The sequence below is a fragment of the Mobula birostris genome, chromosome 9, assembly GCF_030028105.1.
Source record: "Mobula birostris isolate sMobBir1 chromosome 9, sMobBir1.hap1, whole genome shotgun sequence".
Classification (NCBI taxonomy): domain Eukaryota; kingdom Metazoa; phylum Chordata; class Chondrichthyes; order Myliobatiformes; family Myliobatidae; genus Mobula; species Mobula birostris.
In genome coordinates this window covers 26,746,408-26,769,806 of record NC_092378.1, presented here as the reverse complement: position 1 = coordinate 26,769,806, position 23,399 = coordinate 26,746,408, and the positions used below count along the sequence as shown (strand labels likewise).

The 23,399-nt window shown below is 40.6% G+C and overlaps 2 protein-coding genes across 3 annotated transcripts; one reads left to right on the top strand and one right to left on the bottom strand.

Moving 5' to 3' along the window:
* The first annotated feature begins 232 nt into the window (after positions 1–232).
* crebl2 (cAMP responsive element binding protein-like 2) lies at positions 233–15,008 on the top strand. Of its 2 annotated transcripts, XR_011887133.1 has the most exons (6): positions 233–683; positions 2,954–3,151; positions 6,444–6,588; positions 7,395–7,457; positions 8,196–8,356; positions 13,642–15,008. XR_011887133.1 is itself a non-coding variant. In XM_072267644.1 (5 exons), exons 1-5 carry the CDS (start codon positions 669–671, stop codon positions 8,273–8,275), a joined length of 501 nt encoding a protein of 166 aa, XP_072123745.1. In that variant the 5' UTR covers positions 233–668; the 3' UTR covers positions 8,276–8,439. The 2 variants fall into 2 exon arrangements, 1 of the variants encoding a protein (XP_072123745.1); XM_072267644.1 differs by lacking the exon at positions 13,642–15,008 and having other exon boundaries at positions 8,196–8,439.
* Positions 13,493–14,992, bottom strand: gpr19 (G protein-coupled receptor 19). Its single transcript, XM_072267643.1, has one exon. The coding sequence runs from the start codon at positions 14,929–14,931 to the stop codon at positions 13,699–13,701; it is 1,233 nt and encodes a 410-aa protein (XP_072123744.1). The 5' UTR covers positions 14,932–14,992; the 3' UTR covers positions 13,493–13,698.
* Positions 15,009–23,399: the final 8,391 nt, after the last annotated feature.

The following is a 23,399-nucleotide window of genomic DNA, read 5'->3' as shown; positions in this document are numbered from 1 at the left end:
TGGCTAACGTTTATCTGGGGGGAAACAATCCTCGCAAAATTGAATTTCAATCTGGAGAGAACCCAGAACCCGTATTAAAGTGGAGATGAATTGTAACTTCCTTTGCCATCACTGGCACAGCGCCTACATCAGATTCCCACAGTTGTAGGGGGCAGAGGCCTAACCACAGGATCACCGCCCACCAGGTCTGGGTGTGAGGGAGCGGAGCGGACAGAGCGCGGCTTGATGATGTTTCCCTTTCCCGTCCCCGAGCGATGACACCATCGTTCACATGCGCACTGAGAGCAGTGTTTGTTTACCACCGACGGTCGGGAGTTTTTAAAGTTCCCGAGTTTGGGTTCGCAAGCGCCCGCCCGTCCTTGACCGGATCTCGAACCGCCCGCCTGATCCGCGACCGGAGACCTAGCCGACCAGTCCGGGACTCGAGACGTCGCCTGTCCCTTCACCCAAGGCCCGTGCCGCCCGCCGTGCACTGTCCCTTGACCTTGGTCCGAGCCGCCCGCCTTCGGTGACCGGGGCCTGAGCTGCCGTACGGTCCGGCACTCGAGGCGTCCGCTGTCCCTTCACCGAGGTCCGGCCACCAGTCTGGGACCGGGACCGGGACCGGCCCACCCACCAGTTCCGTGACCGGGGCCCGAGCCGGCCGTACCGGACGGTGGGGCGTGGAGATGGATGAAAGTAAGGTAAGTACACAGCCTGGAGCTGGAAGCAGACAACGTCAAATGGATCTGCTTCAAGAGCCGCTGGCATTCCCTTTTTTAATTTATACATTTTCAGTAAGTGAGATACAAACCTTTGTTTTAAGCTTGCTGCGCCAATTTACCTCCTATTCAGTTTTGTCTTGAATGGTTGTAAATGTTTCATGGATACGCCTGTTTAAAAATGATGAGATTTTAAGACAATGCCATGAAATTGGATGCATCATGTCTTTAAATTGAGAGTTATTTCCCAGTTACTCACGGTCAAATTAACAATTTGTTCGAGAGGACTAAATGTAATATTTCCATGTTTACTGGTGACATGAAACTGTGGAAATGTGGGTAATGATGAAGATGCAAGCAAATACAGACAAGTGACTGGACAACTGAATAGGTAGAGGCACTGGGAGGTTTGGGGGGGGGTTTGATGTGCATTTAGGTAAGGGAATGGTGAGAGAGGAAACATTCAAAGTAAGTTTGTTATCAAAGTACGTGTGTATCACCATATACAATACTGGGATTCATTTTCTTGCAGCCATGCTCAATAAATTCATAGTAGAATAATAACCAAAACAGAACCAATGAACGACCTCACTAACTGGGTGTTCAAGCAGTGTGCAAATACAAAAAGAAAGAAATAATAATATTAAATAAATAAGCAATAAATATTGAGAATAAGAAGTGACGCGTTCTTGATAGTGAGTCCGTCCATAGGTTGTGGGAACATTTCAGTGACGGGGCAAGTGAAGTTATCCCCTTTGGCTCAAGAGCCTGCTGGCTGAGTGGTAATAACTGTTCCTGAACTTTGTGGTATGGGTCCTGAGGCTTCTTGCAGATGGCAGTAGTGAGAAGAGAGGATGACCTGGGTGATGGAGGTCCCTGATGATGGATGTCACTTTCCTGTGACAGTGTGTAGTGTAGATGTGCTGAATGGTGGGAAGGGCTTTATCCGTGATGGACTGGGCTGTATTCACTACTTTTTGTAGGATTTTCTGTTTGAGGCATTGGTGTTTGTATATCTGTCTGTGAAGCAGCCAGTCAATATACGTATTGTCCACTACACAAAAGTTGAATAGGTTAGGACTTTATTCCATAGCATGTAGAAGATTGAGGGGAGTTTTGATAGAGGTATGCAAAATTATGAGGGTATAAGTAGGCTTTTTTCAACTAAAAAAGTGAGACCACATCTAGAGATCACGGATTATGGATGAAAAGTGAAATGTTTAAGGGGAACATGAGGGGAGAGCTTTTTCACTTAGAGGGCGGTGTGAGTGTTGATCCAGCACAAGTGGTGGATGTGTGGTTGATTTCAACATTTAAAAGAAATTTGAACAGGTACATGTATGTGAGCAATGTAGAGGGCTATCATCTGGGTGCAGGTTGATGGGGCTGGGCAGATTTATGATTTGGCATAGACTCGATGGCCAAGAGGCCTGTTTCTGTGCTGTATTACTTTTTTAGAAAATGTCCATGTGCACAAGGTCACTGGAATCCTTTTTGAATCAATTACTTTAATCTGATGTGTGCATGCAGTAGGCAATTTGAAAGGTAAGTGATATGTGGACCTATATTGCAAGAGATTTTGTATATATGAATAAAGATGTCCTACAACAATTATGCGTTTTACTATCTTGGTGAGACTATACCAGAAGCATCATGCACAATTTTGATCTTCCCACCTAACAAAGAATACTCTCAGTTTGGAAGAATTGGAGCAAGGTTTGCCAGACTGGTTTATAGGAGGGCAAGGTTTTTCGATGAGTTGAAATTGAGTAAACTAGGCCTCTGCCTTCCAGCACTTAGAGGAATGAGAATTGATCTCATTAAAATTTACAAAATTCTGAGAGGAATTTGACAGAGAAAATGTGGAAAGGATTTTTCTCATGCTGATAAACTAGAATTAGATACCAGAGTCTCTGGAAAAAAATAGGCTATTTGGGGCTTTTATAAGGAGCTAATTCTTCATCTGGCAGGTGGTGCAGCTTTGGAGTTCATGATGAGTGCATTCTAAGTCATTGACTGCATTCAAAACTTAATGTTTTAATTCAGCTATCTGATAGATATTGGAGGGACTTTAGAATAGTGCAGGGAAATGGTTTTGAAATAAACTTAGCTATGATGTATATGAAAGTGGATTGGGTTCCTGGGGCCAAATTGTTCATTCATGCTCTGATTTCTTACGTTCTTATGTAATTTTAAGAAATAAAACGATTGAATCTTGAATTGCTGTCATGCTGGCATTTGTCCTCATACAGGCAGTGGGAGGAAAAGTGAAGAAACCAGGAAAGCGAGGGCGAAAACCTGCGAAAATTGATTTAAAGGCAAAGCTTGAAAGAAGCCGCCAGAGTGCTCGAGAATGCCGGGCGAGGAAGAAGCTGCGTTATCAATATTTGGAAGAACTTGTATCTAGAAGAGAGAGAGCAATTTGTGCTCTGAGAGAAGAGCTGGAGATGGTATGTAAAAATGTTCACAAACAGAATTGCCATGATAGTCCACCAATGTCTGTAAATATACTTCACACTTTTATTTGTACATGGTTTTCAATCTCCTCTCCACCCCCAATTAGATATTGTTTAGCCCATATGTTCTTTAAAAATTACGGTTTTTGTGAAATATGCTTAATAAAATGTAAATTGTATTTTTATTTTGTTTCCAAGTTACTGTGTTTTAGGCTAATTTCTACTAACATTTAGGATCTGGCTTGACATAATCTTGTGGGTACCCCATCCTCCCACCACCCCACTAGGAATAGGGTTCCCCTTGTCCTCACCTACCACCACACCAGCCTCCGGGTCTAACATATAATAGACAATAGGTGCAGAAGTAGACCATTTGGCCCTTCGAGCCTGCACCGCCATTCTGAGATCATGGCTGATCATCTACTATCAATACCCGGTTCCTGCCTTGTCCCCAGAATCCTTGATACCCCTATCCATAAGATACCTATCTAGCTCCTTCTTGAAAGCATCCAGAGAATTGGCCTCCACTGCCTTCTGAGGCAGCGTGTTCCACACCTCCACTACTCTCTGGGAGAAGTTTTTCCTCCTCAACTCTGTCCTAAATGACCTACCCTTTATTCTTAAACCATGCCCTCTGGTACTGGACTCTCCCAGCATCTGGAACATATTTCTTGCCTCTATCTTATCCAATCCCTTAATAATCTTATATGTCTCAATCAGATCCCCCCTCAATCTCCTTAATTCCAGCGTGTACAAGCCCAGTCTCTCTAACCTCTCTGCGTAAGACAGTCCGGACATCCCAGGAATTAACCTAGTGAACCTACGCTGCACCTCCTCCACAGCCAGGATGTCCTTCCTTAACCCTGGAGACCAAAACTGCACACAATACTCCAGGTATGGTCTCACCAGGGCTCTGTACAAATGCAAAAGGATTTCCTTGCTCTTGTACTCCATTCCCTTTGTAATAAAGGCCAACATTCCATTAGCCTTCTTCACTGCCTGCTGCACTTGCTCATTCACCTTCAGAGACTGATGAACAAGTACTCCTAGATCTCTTTGTATTTCTCCCTTACCTAACTCCGCACCATTCAGATAATAATCTGCCTTCCTGTTCTTGCTCCCAAAGTGAATAACCTCACACTTATTCACATTAAACGCCATCTGCCAAGTTTCTGCCCACTCACCCAGCCTATCCAAGTCACCTTGAATTCTCCTAACATCCTCATCACATGTCACACTGCCACCCAGCTTAGTATCATCAGCAAACTTGCTGGTGTTATTCACAATGCCTTCCTCTAAATCATTGACGTAAATCGTAAACAGCTGTGGTCCCAATACCGAGCCCTGTGGCACCCCACTAGTCACCACCTGCCATTCTGAGAAACACCCATTTACTGCTACTCTTTGCTTTCTATCTGCCAACCAGTTTTCTATCCATGTCAGTATCCTCCCCCCAATGCCATGAGCTCTGATTTTACCCACCATCTCCTATGTGGTATCTTATCAAATGCCTTCTGAAAGTCAAGGTACACCACATCCACTGGATCTCCCACGTCTATCTTCCTGGTTACATTCTCGAAAAACTCCAATAGATTAGTCAAGTATGATTTGCCCTTGGTAAATCCATGCTGGCTGGGCCCAATCCTATCACTGCTATCAAGATATGCCACTATTTCATCTTTAATAATGGACTCTAGCATCTTCCCCACTACTGATGTTAGGCTAACAGGGCGATAGTTCTGTTTTCTCCCTCCCTCCTTTCTTAAAAAGTGGGATAACATTAGCCATTCACCAATCCTCAGGAACTGATCCTGCATCTAAGGAACATTGGAAAATGATCACCAATGCATCTGCAATTTCCAGAGCCACCTCCTTTAGTACCCTAGGATGCAGACCATCTGGACCTGGGGATTTGTTAGCCTTCAGTCCCATCAGTCTACTCATCACCGTTTCCTTCCTAATGTCAATCTGTTTCAGTTCCTCTGTTACCCTATGTCCTTGGCCCATCCATACATCTGGGAGATTGCTTGTGTCTTCCCTAGTGAAGACAGATCCAAAGTACTTACTAAATTCATCTGCCATTTCTCTGTTTCCCATAACAATTTCTCCCAATTCATTCTTCAAGGGCCCAACATTGTTCTTAACTATCTTCCTTCTCTTCACATACCAAAAAATAACAAACTTTTGCTATCCTCCTTTATATTCCTAGCTAGCTAGCTAATTCTCCGTAACTTCCGCCACCTCCAACGGGATCCCACCACTAAGCACATCTTTCCCCCCCCCCGGCTTTCTGCAGAGATCGCTCCCTACGCGACTCCTTTGTCCATTTGTCCCCTCCCATCCCTTCCTCCCGATCTCCCTCCCGGCACTTATCCTTGTAAGTGGAACAAATGCTACATATGCCCTTACACTTTCTCCCTCACCACCATTCAGGACCCCAGACAGTCCTTCCAGCTGAGGCGACACCTATGAGTCGGCTGGGGTGATGTACTGTGTCCGGTGCTCCCGATGTGGCCTTCTATATATTGGTGAGACCCGACACTGGCTGGGAGCCCGTTTTGCTGAACACCTACGCTCTGTCTGCCAGAGAAAGCAGGATTTCCCAGTGGCCACACATTTTAATTCCACATCCCGTTCCCATTCTGATATGTCTATCCATGGCCTCCCCTACTGTCAAGATGGAGGAACAACACCTTGTATTCCTGATGGCATGAACATTGACTTCTCTAACTTCCGTTAATGCCCCACCTCCCCTTTGTACCCCATCCGTTATTTATTAATTCATTTTCCCCCTCTCCCCCCTTCCCCCTCTCCCCCCTTCCCCCTCTCCCCCCCTTCCCCCTCTCCCCCCCTTCCCCCTCTCCCCCCCCCGTCCTTCTCACTATACTCCTTCCCCCCTCTCCCTTCCTTTCTCCCTAGGCCTCCCATCCCATGATCCTCTCCCTTCTCCAGCCTCGTATCCCTTTTGCCAATCAACTTTCCAGCTCTTGGCTCCATCCCTCCCCCTCCTGTCTTCTCCTATCATTTCGGATCCCCCCCTCCCCCTCTCACTTTCAAATCTCTTACTAGCTCTTCTTTCCGTTAGTCCTGACGAAGGGTCTCGGCCTGAAACGTCGACTGTACCTCTTCCTATAGATGCTGCCTGGCCTGCTGCGTTCACCAGCATTTTTTGTGTGTGTTGCGGTCTATTAAATTGTATTTCTTAAAGATTTAGAAATGCTATCAACTAGATTTTACGCTTTCATTTTGCACCTGCTTGAAACTTATCTTTTGATTTGATTTGTAGTACAAGCAATGGTGTACAGCAATGGATCAAGGGAAGATACCATCAGAAATAAAAGCACTTTTGACAGGGGATGATCAGAGCAAAGCACAACAGTCTACAAACAAGTCAGGAAAGACAAGAACTGAAGGAAATGCCAATTTGTCTTGTGAGTATTTAATTAAATAATTTGGAATAATTTATCGAGTAATAATGATTTTTGGAAATTTCACATTTCAGTTTCTTCTGCAAATCATTGGGGCTGTGAGCCATTCCCTTGGTGTTTGTGGGGAAAATTAGTTTATATTGCCTCTTCTTGATTACCATCAAACAAACATTGCTGGAATTGTATATGTGTGCACAGCTTGAAATCAGTCAGACCCAGCTTTGAAATTTTAACCAAAAGTCAGTGGAAAGTTTTGCAACACTAAGAGGTAATTTTGTTAGAGCATGTAAGATTCTAAATGTGCTTGTTAATTTGTATTCTGTGGGGATATTTCTCCTGTTAGAAGAGCCTGGAAATGTGGTACATAGACTGTAAGCAACGAGCCGGTCAAGATTCCAACTCATGGGAGATCAACTTATTCCTGGAAAGTAGTAAATTTATGGAATGTTAGCAGGAATTTTCTGCAGCAATATGCCTTAGAATTGTTAAGAAGCCAGGCCTTGTTATATTCAATATTTGGAAAGAAGTTTGATATAACTTAATGTATTAATATTGAATAGCAGTTGTGTCGGGTTGATTATTAATATACAAAGTGAAGCAATGACATTAAAACTGATGGCTGTGAAATTATAATTCACATGGAATAACAGTACAATTTCCAAACTAGCCAATCACACAAAATTTGAAGTTGTGGTGCGCTGTGGGAGTGTGGTAGTACATCTTAGGAAGTTTTATATGGACAAGCTAGTGGGACGAGCTTATCGTTGAATGATAATATTTAATGCCGAGAACATTATTTTACATTTTAGTAGGAATGAGGTGTAAACTAGAAGACACAATTCTAAAAGGAGTGGAAAAAGTCACATGTGCAGGTATGTTAAAAGTGGCAGACAGGTAGACCAAATGTGGATCCTGGGCTTTACAAACCCAGGATGAGGGGTCATGGTGAATCTTAATAAAATACTGGTTTGGCCACAATTGAAGTATTATGCTCAATTCTAGGTGTGGCATCTTCAGTATGATGTGAACAATTTAGAGAGGACGCAGAAGAAATTTGCTAAGTGTGTAGACAGGGTAGGTAATGATATCTGTATTGGTGAAAGTTTCAATAGGACAGAGTTGAAGGTGTTTGGCAAAAATATTAAAAAGTGACACGAGGAAAACTTTAATATGTATAAAAAGTTGTTAAGATTTAGAATGCATTGCTACGTGTAGTAATGGAAGCCGATTCAATTGTAGTATTCAAAATAATTATCCAAGAGGAAAGAATTTCAAGGCTGTGGGAAGGTGGCATGGAAATGGGACTAGGTAAAGTATAAGAAGGACCAAAGAAAAAGCACGTCTAAGGCCCCATGTTTGTAGAGCCAGTACAATGTGACAGGCTGCATGGATTCTATCTGTGCTAGAGTAGTAGAGGTTTTTGTCAATATCAAATAATTATCACTTAAAAGATTATGATTATTTATAATTATGAACATTTCCAAGTAATTTGTGCTGCCACATGGTGATACTATTATATTTGATAGGTTATTGAGGTGCTATATCTTGATGTGAAACTATTCTGAAACTTGGATGTTTAACCTTGCATTTAATATTTTTTTTAATTTCAGAAGAATTACCTGAGAATGGTGGCATGGAAAGGACCAGCAAAATCAATCCATTGTTCTTCAGTTTAACCAATATTGTGTAAAGTGGACAAATTATCAGAAGATAAAAAAAATTGATTGCATCCTTCGAGTTCTGACAGCGCTGTATATCTGTAAATCAAAATGTAAATTGTGTATCCTGTTAGGGGATTCTTTGTATTATATTATTCATTTAAATGCAATTAAAATTGTCAATTGAGCGCTTTGATACCAGAGCAATGCACGTGTTGCATTTAGCAATCGATTAGAAAGGGGTTTTAGTAAACCTTCTGCATCTTTTTACAAAGTCAGTTTCCCACCTTTCAACAAATCAAATACTTCTTACATTCTGCTCTCTCCTTTGCTGCTTTTCCACACACTTCTTCCCTTTGCATCATCCTTGTCAAGAGAAAGGGTTAAATCTTTAATTTTGCTTTAAAATTTTTTTTTCTAATCAAACTGCTTTTGAGTGCAACATGTTGCTATAAAAATATTTTTCACAAAGCTATAAAAATTTATCTTGTTACCTAAAAGCTGTTAAACTAATCTTCAGTAGGATAGCCTTGAACTAACCAAGTAGTATATGTGTGCTGTCATGGTTTATATCCATTGACTTCACCGGATGCTCTCCTATATTAACCAAAGAAATGATATACATGTTGCATTTCAACAAGCTAATTACTAATTTTCCACAACTATTTGCTGGTATTTACAAACCCCATTTCCAGAAAAGTTAGGATATTTTCCAAAATGCAATAAAAACAAAAATGTGTGATACGTTAATTCACGTGAGCCTTTAGTTAACTGACAAAAGTACAAAGAAAAGATTTTCAATAGTTTTACTGACCAACTTAATTGTATTTTGTAAATATACACAAATTTAGAATTTGATGGCTGTAACACCCTCAACAAAAGTTGGGACAGAGTTAAAATAAGATTGAAAAGTGCACAGAATATTCAGATAACACCGGTTTAGAAGAGTCCACATTAAGCAGGCTAATTGGTAGCAGGTAAGGTATGGGTCCTGGCTCACCTCTTTGTGCCAACATTCATGAGAGAATTGTTAGTCAGTTCAAAGGGAACATTTCTCAACGCAAGATTGCAGAGAATTTAGGTCTTTTAACCTCTACAGTACATAATATTGTGAAAAGATTCGGAGAATTCAGAGAGATCTCAGTGCATAAAGGGCAAGGTCGGAAACCACTGTTGAATGTGTGTGATCTTTGAACCCTCAGGCAGCACTGCCTAAGAAACCGTCACGCTACTGTGACAATTATAGCCACCTGGGCTCGGGAGTACTTTGGAAAACCGTTGTCACTCAACACAGTCTGTCGCTGCATCCAGAAATGCAACTTGAAACTGTATTACACAAGGAGGAAGCCATACATCAACTCTATGCAGAAACATCGGCGAGTTCTCTGGGCCCGAGCGTATCTCAGATGGACCAAAAGACTGTGGAACCGTGTGCTGTGGTCAGATGAGTCCACATTTCAGCTAGTTTTCGGAAAAACAGGTGTCAAGTTCCCCGTGCCAAAGATGAAAACAACCATCAAGATTGTTACCAGCGAAAGGTGCAAAAGCCAGCATCTGTGATGGTATGGGGGTACATCAGTGCCCACAGCATGGGTGAGTTGCATGTATGTGAAGGTACCATTGACGCTGAGGTGTATATTAGGATTTTAGAGAGACATATTTTGCCATCAAGGCAACGTCTCTTCCCGGGACGTCCATGCTTATTTCAGCAGGACAATCCCAGACCACATTCTGCACGGGCTACAACAGTGTGGCTTTGTAGACACAGAGTGCGTGTGCTTGACTGGCCTGCTGCCAGTCCAGATCTATCTCCTATTGAAAATGTATGGCGCATCATGAAGAGGAAAATCAGACAACTGACGCCACGGACTGTTGAGCAACTGAAGTCTTATATCAAGCAAGAATGGACAAAATTTCCAATTGCAAATCTACTACAATTAGTATCCTCAGTTCCAAAACGATTAAAAAGTGTTATTAAAAGGAAAGGTGATGTAACACAATGGTAAACATGCCTCTATCCCAACTTTTGTTGAGTGTGTTGCAGCCATCAAATTCTAAATTTGTGTATGTTTACAAAATACAATCAAGTTAGTCAGTAAAACTATTGAAAATCCTTTTGTACTTTTGTCAGTTAAGGTTCACGTGAATTAACATATCACAGATTTTTGTTTTTATTGCATTTTGGAAAATATCCCAACTTTTCTGGAAATGGGGTTTATACAATGTGGTACTGTTACAAATGATAAGACAAAATGAAAGACAGATATATGATCTAGAATGACTACACATAAAAATATTTGCTAGGAACATTTCCTCTTTTCTTCCAACATTATAGATCACAGTGTTGACTGTAGTGTGCAGAACTTCCAGTTCATTAATAGGTTTTCCAATCACAACAGTATGTTAACTTTCACTCTATTCAATACGTTACCAGTACGATAATGTTCCAGTCATTAACTTTGATTTAATATTTAACAACCTATAGTTTGCTGTTAACTTTGTTTAGTTATGTTTTAAAATTTATTCTAGTAATTCACTGAAGATAATCTGTCAAGGCAGTGAATCAAAGAGAATCCCTTTAACCAGGGAGATTAAAGGATTGGGCAAGAGACTGAATTAGAATTGGATTAATTTGATCTGAAGGAGAAAGTTGTGTACTGATTGGAGTATTAACTTGCACAAAGATGTGGTTGTTTAACATCACCTCAGTCCAAGGGTTGATGCAAAGGCTCCTCAGGGAGGAGGGGGAGGGGAAGGGGATCTTAGACACCACCATCTTCAACTGCTGCTTCAGTAATCTTGCCTTACGAGGTCTGAAATGCAAATGTTCACTGTTTTCATCAGCCAACGATGTTCAATTTCATTTGTAACTCAAATGGCTCATGATTGGACGAAGCATTCCCTGGTTAATATTCAATCATGGATTTATGGGCAACAAGTAATATCTGAACAATGATTGGCAGGTAATAACATCCTTAATGAAACTGTAACCAACCAGCATTGATATTTAACACCATTGCTGTCCAAAATTATCTGCCTTAAACATCTTGTGGAATTTAGGGAGCTGTTCTCATTGACCAGAAGCTCAACAGAACTAGCCATAGAAGAACTATGGTCATAAAAGCAAGAGTCACCACTCGAGTCCTAAAGGCTTTTAACTATCTAGAAGACAGGAATAGAGGGAGTGAAGTATCCTCTAATTTCCTGAATTTCTAGGACAGGGGTTCCTAACCTGGGATCCATGGACTCCTTTTGTTTAATGGTATTGATCCATAGAATAAAAAACGTTGGCAGCCCCTGTTCCAAGAGCTTCACACAATGTAGGATACAATACTCTGTTTTCACTGACTCTGTAAATGACTCAATGTACTGCATTTATATGACAAGGCTTTTCTTACAGTAACATGCCCCTATTTCAATGATAGCCTATAGAACCACATACTACAACCTGCAGATTCCCTTCCCAAGTTGTGCACCATCTGATTTGGAAATATATCACTGTCCCTTCACTGCAGTGTCATGTCCCTGGAATGCTTAGTTTGACAATATCAGAACTACCTTCAAAGAAAAAGACTGCAGAGATTTAAAGTGTTGACTCAATATTTTCACAGCTACAAATCTATGTACGATAGAGTACAAGAAGATTGGAGAAGTGACAGCAAAAATTCAAAGCTACAAAATATACACTTTTAAACTGAATGCAACAACTAAACCAATGTGATTCCTTAACTATAACTTTCTGGTCGAGGCTAACAGTGTAGTTAATCCTTTTTAACAATTGGCTGAGCTTTATGGTGAGTTTAACAAGCATTTGCTGCACTAAGGCACCAGAATAACATAAATTAGTCGTATAGATTCATTTTCATCACGTGTACAAATAATTCCTTTGAATCACTGTGGAGAAAATCTAGACAGACTGTCCCAGGAATGATCATTGGCAAGCACTCTTAGGACAACTGGGTCTTGAAAAATCTCTGCTGGATTAGGACTGCTGCAAGCTATACTTTTAACTCCACAAGGACAGTCCCAAGTCGGGCTGTGAAAGGAGGAGAGTTGGAAATGAGGCTAGCAGCCCCACTACATGAGAACACAGAGCTACAGGAGCTCCAAGGACCTCATCCCTGGGAGAGGAAGGATCTTCAAAGATGGGCTCCACCTGGGGACAACCTGAAAGACTGCCCCAGGACAGAAGGCTCTGGTGAACTACAGTTGGAGGCCTGTGCCCTTGTAGAGGTGATAGGCTTAAGTAAGGCATACATTGGTTACCAATCTACTCCCTTGATTGCTTTCAGCCTCCAGAAACCAAGGCCCAAATTCCTGACCCAGGCACGGCTCCTCAACTAATTACCCAATTACTGTTTCCCATCATACCACCATTCCATGGTTAACCCATGAGGTAAGGCCCTATCTTTGGTCTGTGCCCACCCGTCCACTTTTACCCAACGCTGCAACACACTTAGCCGTTAATGAAATTTGCACCTTATCATAAATTATATGTGTAATCTTTGCGTGCGTTTTTGACTCCTTATTTTCTGAAATACATTGAATTGAAACATTGTAACCTGTGGAACTGAATTCTAGCTTGTCCCAGTAGCAACAAGTCATTGATACCCAAGCACTATAAACTGATGTGGCATTGAGTCCAATTGTAGCAGAATAATAGCATATATATTTGTTGGGTCAGAAATTATTGTCGAAGTAGTAATTAAAAATAAATGTGAACATCCTGGATTGATGTTAAAATGTCATTCCTTTTAAGCTTGATAATGGGTTTATTTGGACAGAAGACAAAAACCTAATATGGTAATACATACTCAATTATAAAGCCCTCTTTGGATGCAGTCCAGAAGTTATGCAAATAAATATTTTAGTGACTAGACAATAGTTCTGTGAAGCAAATAAAACAACAGTCATATCGTAAGATACTAATCTAAGTGGTGCTGAATGAAAATAATTATTAGTAAACACTTTGAGTAGTACCATCAATGTGATGACAAATAATATTGCTTCTCTGGTTATTAGTTCATGTATTCCAACACTACATTCTGAAGCAAAATAACATTTACACTCTAATGCATATCCAGGAACAGATAAATGCAAATATGATTCATTTTTATTAATTGGATGTGTCTACACCATCTGGTATTAGTTATATTAAACACATGAAGTTCAGTGAGATGCCCTAGATTTTAAAATTTTGTAGAGCACTTTTAATGGCTGAATCATTTGATTTGCTCTTGATGCTGTAAAGTATATTTTAAGCGGATGAGATAGTATGAAATACATGGTCTTTTATAAACACTATAAATATATTAAATATTTTAATATTCTTTCATAGGAGAGTTATTGAAGGAATGATTTTTCAGTTGATTAAATGCCCTTTCTGTTTTTTTTCAAGGTAATGTCTGAATTCCATGATCTCAGTGAAGCCAACAAATGAAGCCCGAACCGTGCTTTATACAAATGTATTTGGAGGATTTGAATTTATAGGCCACGCAAGTTTTTTCTCTCTTGCTTCCCTGTCAAATGTTTCATATATTGTATCTTTAGTAATGGTTTTGGTGGGTGCAGGAATGTCGGTGATGCCAACATAATTCTTTTTTGCCATCCTGGAGCTGGTGGTGATGGTGTATGCATTGCTACGGTAACATTTCATTGACGACATGCAGAAAGTCTCCTTCATACCTCGCCTGAAGTTTGCATTGAAAATTGAGTAGAGGCTGGGTTTAGATGCCGAAGAGCTAAAAGACACCAGTGCGATGGACAGAAAGACCGCTGAGCATCCTGTGTAATCCAGCTGATCTGGTTGCCAGATTTGAACCACATAAAAAGGAAACCAAGACAGCAAGAACATACAATTTAACATCAAAAACATCTTGATTGTTTTAACCTTCGTTCTTGGTACAATGTTCATAGTTCTCCTCACAGTCCTGCCATCTGTACCTATTCTCCAAATATATTTTATGACTTTTTGGTAAAATAGTATGATGAGGACAGATGGAACTAGAAATCCCAGTAAAAAGTGAACAGTACCATAGATGATACCACTCCAGGATTGGGGTAGGAACAAATTACAGGTACCTCCTTCTGTGCCATAGAAAAACAAAGTTGGAGATACAAATACAGCATCAAAAATCCAGGATGCTGCAATCATTTTCTTGGCTTTCTCCCTAGTCACTTTGAAACTCAAAGGATACACAATAGTATAAAACCTATCCACGCAGATGGAAAGAAGGACATAAATCTGCACTCCGGGAGTGAGATACTGGATGTACCTAACCAATTTGCACATGGCATCTCCTAACAACCATCTCCCTGTTGTAAAGTGCAAGAGGACGAAGGGAGTGCTGGCCACACTGATGAGCAAATCTGCTGAAGCCATAGACACCACAAAATAATTAGTTGTTGATTGCGTCCTTCGACTCCGGTGGATCACAAGGCAGACAAGTGAGTTCCCAAACAACGCAATGAGCCAGATCACACCAAAAACGAAGCTGACAGCGACAATTTCCCCTGTCGAAAGTTCTTGAAATGTGGTATTATTCATTTCCCTCTGGTCCTGTCCATTCAGTTGTCCTCCACTACCTCCAGACGATATGTTTAATATCTCACTGAAATTGCACAAAGTTTTAGCTGTTGGAATTGTACTTGAGGATGTCATATTAAGATTTCTTCCAGTGAATACCATATTCAAGTTTTATCTGGGGACAAAAAGAAATACAAATTAGGATATAATTTATTTGAGTATCTTTGCTTTACATTTGATGTCTTTTGATTAATGGATTTCTAAAGTGATTATCAATTTAACCTAAATTAAAGTAACTGTATATCAACTCCTTTTCTCAGCGTAATTATTCAACATATTACTGATGCATGAACGATGGCGACAAAAACATTGAGTTTCCTGCTAAATAATGGTAATTTTTGCAATAAGTGTTTACTTTGCTCTGTAATAAATTTTTGGGGTAGTTTTCATCAAGTCATAGAGTGCTACAGCACAGAAAGAGGGCCTTTGACCCATCCAGTGCATGTAATCCTGACCTGCCCAGTCCTATCTAACTGTACCAAGACTATATCCCTTCAAATCCCTCCCATCCATGTACTTATCTAAAAGTCTCTTAAGTGTTGCATCAAACCTGCATTCACTAGCAGCTCATTTCCCACTCTCAGCACCTGTTGAGTCAAGAAGTTGCCCCTTAAACATTTCATCATTCACCTGCATCTGCCACCTCTGGTGGCATCTCATTCCACAGTTAGAGCACCCTCTGAGTGTAGAAATTCCCCTCATATTCCCTTTAAATATTTCACCTTTCACCCTGAACCTATGCCTTGTACTTCTGTCTCACCCATTCTGAGTGAAAAAAGCCTGCATTCATTCACCTCATAACTTTGCGTACTTCTATATGATCTCCTCTCATTCTCCTGCACTACAGGGAATAAAGTACTAACCTACTTGACCTTTCCCGGTAATTCAGGTCCTCAAGACCAGGAAATATCCTTGTAAAGTTCTGGCTGCAGAAGATTCTCAGAGAGAGGATGAATAGCCGGAGGTCATGGTGCACATTGGCATCAATGACATAGATAGAATTTGGGGGGTGGGGGGGTGGAAGAGGTCCTGCACTCTGAGTATAGAAAATTGGGCAAAAGGCTGAAGAACAGGACCTCCAAGGTAGTTATCTCTGGATTACTCCAAATACCATGCACTAGTCAGGATAGGAATAGGATGATAGTAGAAATGAATGAATGGCTGAGGAACTGGTGCAGAGGGTTGGATTTTAGATACCTCGATCTTTGGGATTCTTCTACCTCTTTTTTATGACCTGTACGAAAAGGACGGGTTATGCCTCAACCCGAGGAGACCAATATGCTTGTGGGCAGGTTGGCCAGAGCTCTTGGGGAGAGTTTAGATTAATTTGGTAGGGGGACTGGAACCGGAAGGATAGGGCTGAAGATGAGGCATTTGGTTTACAAGTCGATACAGTGAGCAGTGAGACTATGAGGATGTACAGGCAGATAATAGGGCTAAATTACAGTCAGTGGGCTGAGATGAGATGAAATTGAAAAGGGTGATGAACACAGGACCAAAGGTGTTGTATTTGAACGCGTGCAGTATACAGAATAAGATAGATGATCTTGTAGCACAATTAGAGACTGGCAGGTATGATGCTGTGGGCATCACGGAGTTATGGCTGAAATAAGATCCCAGTTGGAAGCTTAACACTCAAGGATGCACATTATTTTAAAAGGACAGGCAGGTAGGTGGGGAGGTGGCTTTGTTGATAAAAAGATCAAATCAAATCCTTAGAAAGAGGTGACATAGCATCGGAAGATGTAGAATCCTTGTGGGTAGATTAAGGAACTGCAAGGGTAAAAAGACCCTGATGGGAGTTATAGACAGGTTCCTGAACAGTAGCCAGGATGTGAGATATAAATTTCAAATGGGAAAAGCAAAATTAATGTAATAAGTAAGGGCAACGCTATGATCATCACGGAAGATTTCAACATGAAGAGAGATTGGGAATATCAAGTTGGTGCAGGATCCCAAGAGAGGGAATTTGTAGAATGCCTACAAAATGTTTTATGGAGCAGCTTGTGGGTAAGCCCACGAGGGAAAATACAATTCTGGATTGCGTGTTGTGTAATGGACCTGATTTGCTTAGGGAGCTTGAGATAAAGGAAGTCTTAGGAAGCAGTGATAATAATATGATAGAATTTACCTTACAGTTTGAAAGGTAGAAGATAAAGTCAGATTACTATATTAGTATTAAAGTAAAGGGAATTACAGAGGCATGAGTGAGGAACTAGCCAGAGTTGATTGGAAGGGGACACTAGCAAGGATGATGGCAGCCAGCAATGGCTGGAGTTTCTGGGGGCAATTTGGAAGGCGCAGAATAGACATACAGTGGCATACAAAAGTTTGGGCACCCCTGGTCAAAATTTCTGTTACTGTGAATAGTTAAGTGAGTAGAAGATGAACTGATCTCCAAAAGTCATAAAGTTAAAGGTGAAACATTCTTTTCAAAATTTTAAGCAAGATTAGTGTATTATTTTTGTTCTGTATAATTTTAGAGTGAAAAAAAGGAAAGGATCACCATGCAAATGTTTGGGCACCCCAAGAGATTTGAGCTCTCAGATAACTTTTACCAAGGTCTCAGACCTTAATTAGCTTGTTAGGGCTATGGCTTGTTCACAGTCATCGTTAGGAAAGGCCAGGTGATGCAAATTTCAAAGCTTTATAAATACCTTGACTCCTCAAACCTTGTCCCAACCATCACCAGCCATGGGATCTTCTAAGCAGCTGCCTAGCACTCTGAAAATTAAAATAAATGATGCCCACAAAGCAGGAGAAGGCTATAAGAAGATGCCAAAATGTTTTCAGGTAGCCGTTTCTTCAGTTCGTAATGAAATTAAGAAATGGTAGTTAACAGGAACGCTGGAGGTCAAGTTGAGGTCTGGAAGACCAAGAAAACTTTCCGAGAGAACTGCTCGTAGGATTGCTAGAAAGGCAAATCAAAACCCCTGTTTGACTGCAAAAGACCTTCAGGAAGATTAATCAGACTCTGGAGTGGTGGTGCACTGTTCTACTGTCATCAGAAGAAAACCTTTCCTGCATCCTCACCACAAAATTCAGCATCAGAAGTTTGCAAAGGAACATCTAAACAAGCTTGATGCATTTTGGAAACAAGTCCTGTGGACTGATGAAGTTAAAATAGAACTTTTTGGCTGCAATGAGCAAAGGTATGTTTGGAGAAAAAAGGGTGCAGAGTTTCATGAAAAGAACACCTCTCCACTGTTAGAGTACGAGGGTGGATCGATCATGCTTTGGGCTTGTGTTGCAGCCAGTGGCACGGGGAACATTTCACTGGTAGAGGGAAGAATGAATTCAATTAGATACCAGCAAATTCTGGAAGCAAACATCACACTGTCTGTAAAAAAGCTGAAGATGAAAAGAGGATAGCTTCTACAACAGGATACTGATCCTAAACACACCTCAAAATCCACAATGGACTACCTCAAGAGGTGCAAACTGAAGGTTTTGCCATGGCCCTCACAGTCCCCCAACCTAAACGTCATCGAAAATCTGTAGATAGACCTCAAAAGAGCAGTGCATGCAAGGTATTCCAAGAATCTCACAGAACTAGGAGCCTTTTGCAAGGAAGAATGGGCGAAAATCCCCCAAACAAGAATTGAAAGACTTTTAACTGGCTACAGAGAGCATTTATAAGCTGTGATACTTGCCAAAGGGGGTGTTACTAAGTACTGACCATGTAGGGTCCCAAACTTTTGCTTCAGGCTTTTTCTTTTTTCGTTATTTTGGAAGTATAAAAGATGGAAATAAAAAAGTAACCTTGCTTAAAATATTAAAGAAACATGTCACCTTTAACTTTATGCCTTTTAGAAATCAGTTCATCTTTTACTCGCTTAGCTATTCACAGTAACAGAAATTTTGACTGGGCTGCCCAAACTTTTGCATACTACTGTATTCCAAAGATGAAGTATTCTAAAAAGAGAATGAGGAAACTGTGGCTGACTAGGGAAGTCAAAGACAGCATAAAAGTAGAAGAGAGGGTGTATGATATAGTCAAAATTAATGGGGCATTGAGGGATTGGGAAGCTTTAAAAAACCAACTAAAGGCAACTAAAAAAAATAAGAAGAAAAGTTGAAATATGAAGGTAGCTTAGCCAATAATATCAAAAAGGATACCAAAAGTTTCTTTTTCAGATCAATAAAGAGCAAGAGAGAGGCAGGAGTGGATATTGGACTTCTGGAAAATGATATTGAAGTGGTAGTAATAGGGGACAAAGAAATGTCAGATGAAATTAATAAGTATTTTGCATCAATCTTCACTATTGAAGACACTAGCAGTGTGCCAGAAGTTCGAGAGGGTCAGGGGTCAGAAGTGAGTGTAATTGCTATTACTAAGGAGAAGGTGCTTGGAAAGCTGAAAGGTCTAAAGGTAAATAAGTCAACTGGACCAGATGGACGACATCTCAGGCTTCTGAAAGAGGTAGTTGAAGAGATTGTGGAAGCATTAGTAATGATTTTTCAAGAACCGCTAGATTCTGGAATGATTCCAGAGGACTGAAAAATTGCAAATGTTACTCCACTCTTCAAGAAGGGAGAAATACAGAAGAAAGGAAATTATAGGTCAGTTAGCCTGACTTCAGTGGTTGGGAAGATGGTGGAATCCATTATTAAGGATGATGTTCTGGGGTACTTGGAGGCACATGATAAAGTACGTCAAAAACAGCATGATTTCCTTAAGGGAAAACCTTGTCTGACAATTCTGTTGAAATTCTTTGGGGAAATCACAGGCAGGGTAGACAAAGGAGAGTCAGTAAATGTTACTTACTTGGATTTTCAGTAGGCCTTTGACAAGGTTCCACACATGAGGCTGCTTAACAAGAGCCAATAGAATTACAGGAAAGATACTCACATAGATAGAAGATTGGCAGACTGGCAGAAGGTAAAGAGTTGGAATAAAAGGGGCCTATTCTGGCTGGCTGCCAGTGTCTAGTGCTGTTCCACAGGATTCAGCATTGGGACTCACACAAAATGCTGGTGGAATGCAGCAGGCCAGGCAGCATCTATAGGTACTTCTTCCTATAGATGCTGCCTGGCCTGCTGCATTCCACAAGCATTTTGTGTATGTTGCTTGAATTTCAAGCATCTGCAGATTTTCTCGAGTTCAGTATTGGGACTTCTTCCTTTCATGTTATAGATAATGATTTTTGATGGAATTGATGACTTTTTGGCCAGATTTGCAGATGATACAAAGATAGGTGGAAAGTGTTGAGGAAGCAAGGAGTCTGCATAAAGACAGACTGGGAGAATGGGCAAAGAAGTGGCAGATGGAATATAGTGTAGGGAAATGTATGGTCATGCACAATGTTAGAAGAAATAAAGGCATAGACTACTTTCTAAATTAGGGAAAAAATCAGAGGTGCAAAGGGACTTGGGAGTCCATGGGCAGACTGTGTTGGTGGTAAGGAAAGCAAATGCAATTTTAGCATTCATTTCGAGGCAACTAGAATGTAAGAGTAAGGATTTTATGCTGAGGCTCTATAAAGCATTGGTCAGTCTGCACTTGGAGTATTGTGAGCAGTTTGGGGCCCCTTATCTGAGAAAAGCTGTGCCAAAATGGAGACAGTCCAGAAGAGGTTCATGAGAATGATTCTGGGAATGAAAGGGTTGACATATGAGTAGCGTTTGATGGCTCCTTATTTATATTTGTTGGTGTTTAGAAGAATAGGGGGAGAATGCCATAGAAACTTAACAAATATTGAAAGGCCTGGATCAGTGGTTGTGAAGAGAATGTTTCCAATAGTGGGTGAGTCTAGGACCAGAGGGCATAGCCTCAGAATAGAGGAACATCCCTTTACAACAGAGATAAGAAGGAACTACTTTAGCCAGAGGGTGGTGAATCTGTGGAATCTGCTGCCACAGTTGGCTGTGGAGGCCAAGTCATTGCACATATTTAAAGCAGAGGTTGGTAGGTTCTTGAATAGTCAGGCTGTCAAAGGTTATGTGGAGATGGCAGGAGAATGGAGTGGAGAGAGATTATAAATGTAATGATGGAATGGCAGAGCAGACTCAAAGGGCTGAGTCATTCGTTAGGCCAGTGATGTTGTGGGGATGGAACTGGACTCTCTGGCAGTGGTGTCTGAAAAGAGGATGCTGTCCAACTTGCACGCCATCTTGGACAATGTCTCCCATCCACTACATAATGTACTGGGTGGGCACAGGAGTACATTCAGCCAGAGACTCATTCCACCGAGATGCAACACAGAGCATCATAGGAAGTCATTCCTGCCTGTGGCCATCAAACTTTACAACTCCTCCCTTGGAGGGTCAGACACCCTGAGCCAATAGGCTGGTCCTGGACTTATTTCCTGGCATAATTTACATATTACTATTTAACTATTTATTGTTTTATTACTATTTAATTATTTATGGTGCAACTGTAACAAAAACCAATTTCCCCCGGGATCAATAAAGTATGACTATGACTATGAGAGGCCCAATTCTTCTCTATGTTTTATGATCTTGTCTAATTTTTTTCTACACTCTTTCAAGCTTATTGATACCTTTCTTAGGTAGGTGACCAGAACTGCACACAATACATTAAAATCAGCCTCACCAATGTCTCGTACAATATCAACATAACATCCCAACTCCTGTACTCAATGCCCTGATTTACAAAGGCCAATGTGCCAAAAATCTCTTTATGAGCCTATCTACCTGTGATGCCACTTTCAGGGAATTATGGATCTGTATTCCCACGTCCCTTTCTTCTATGGCACACCTCATAGCACCACCATTTACTTATGTAAGTGTTACCCTGATTTGTCCTCCCAATGTGCAACACCTCATCCTTGCCTGCATTAAATACTATTTTTCAGAATATTTTCCCAGTCATCCTCATAGAGTCAGAGATATGCAACACGAACGGATCCTTTTCCCCACTGAATCCATACCAACAATCAGTCATCTTTTCCGAAGTCCTTAATCCCATATTAATCTCATTTTTGTTCTCCCCATATTCTCATCGCTGCTCCCCAAATCCAATCACTTCCCTTCATACATGGGACAATTTTTACTGGCTAATTAAACTACCAACTTGCATGTGGTTGGAATGTGGGAGAAAACTGGTCTGTCCAGAGAATATCCACATAGTATCAGGGAAAGCATACAGACTCCACAAAGTTACCACCAAAAGTCAGTACTAAACCATAATTCTGGCACTATGAAGCAGCAGCTGTATTAGTTGTATGTACCACTGTGACATCTTTAAACTGCGACTGCATATAGCATATTTACTAAAGCTATAAATAGTGGGTAGCTGAAATTAATTATTGACCATTATGGCCATTTTCAATCCTGGCTGCACTGGAAACAAAATGACAACCTCCCACATGCAAATAAGTCCCCCTCAATCCAAAGACATTTTGAAAATCAAGGTGCCAATTGATCACCAGCATCCTTCACTAATCAGTGGAGATAGCAGAACTAAAGTGCAAACAAATTGCTTTCCCTCAGAAATCTTTCACTAATATTTGCAGTAAGTTACCTTAAATATATACTTGAAATATGTTAATAACATATGTATCAGCACAAAGGTTTTCAGGGTTTCGAGATAGTATATAGGTCTTGAGATTTTTATTTTTAAATGTGACTTTCAATTAGCTGAAATTAATCTACTGTGTGTTTGGAAGTCTTTTTGGAGATTTCTTCATGAGATTTGTTTAACATTTCGTGACAACTTTCGTCTGAAGTGATGTGCACTTAAACTAAATTACGTGGTTTTCAATCATTCCAATAGTAATTGTTATTCATCAACACTACATTGGCAGTGCAGCTATTCCACTGGATAATGCAAAGCTTAATACTTATTACATTAACCATCCTTTTCAGACTCCACATAGAAAACCAGCATTAAATTGCATTCTGTCCATCTGAAAAGGTCACTATCAATTCATCAAAACATCTCAAAGGGTAGCATTAAAAAGATTGGGTGCTAATTTTATAGAGTAACCAGGCACTTTAATTTTTCTACCACAATTCACTTCCACTCAGCACAAAACCCATGCCATTTCTTCAACAAAGTCTGGGATCTGATGATACCCTTTGGCATCTAAAACAATAGTACCATTAGTTGGCCTGAATTAGTGTCTTATTATCTGAGTACATTGTTTTCATGTGTCCAGTACAGCCAGGATTGACAGGTGATAGCCATAAGTCATCATTCAATTACTAGGGCATTCCAAGAAGTTAGGCAGAGGCCAATATCTGTCCATAAATTAGTTATACGTGTTTTACCTGATAGAACTGACAATACCTGAAGTGTGGACAATCATGTCTCAGATACACTTTTTTTAAAAAACCTTTTTGCCATATTAAGTTCATTTTTGATTTTTAACATTACTGTTCTTTTTTCTTTTCTTTCACAGTAGCACTTTTTGATGTAAATTGCTAAATCCAGCCTCCCTGAATAAAGTGTTTATTTGACGGACAGCAGTGTCATCTGACCTCATTATTGCATAACAAGAAACATTTAAAATTCTTACATCGATAAACTAGGTTTCTGATAATCTCCATGATCTTCCAGGTGAGAATAAATAACCTGCTTAAGAGGAAATCAAAGTTTTTCTAAC

Coding starts and splice junctions, on each gene's coding strand:
- crebl2 (XM_072267644.1), top strand. Junction 3,152..6,443: donor TGAGAGAAGAGCTGGAGATG/GTATGTAAAAAT, acceptor TTTGATTTGTAG/TACAAGCAATGGTGTACAGC. Junction 6,589..7,394: donor AGGAAATGCCAATTTGTCTT/GTGAGTATTTAA, acceptor TTTACATTTTAG/TAGGAATGAGGTGTAAACTA.
- gpr19 (XM_072267643.1), bottom strand. CDS start 14,931: ATGGTATTCACTGGAAGAAATCTTAATATGACATCCTCAAGTACAATT.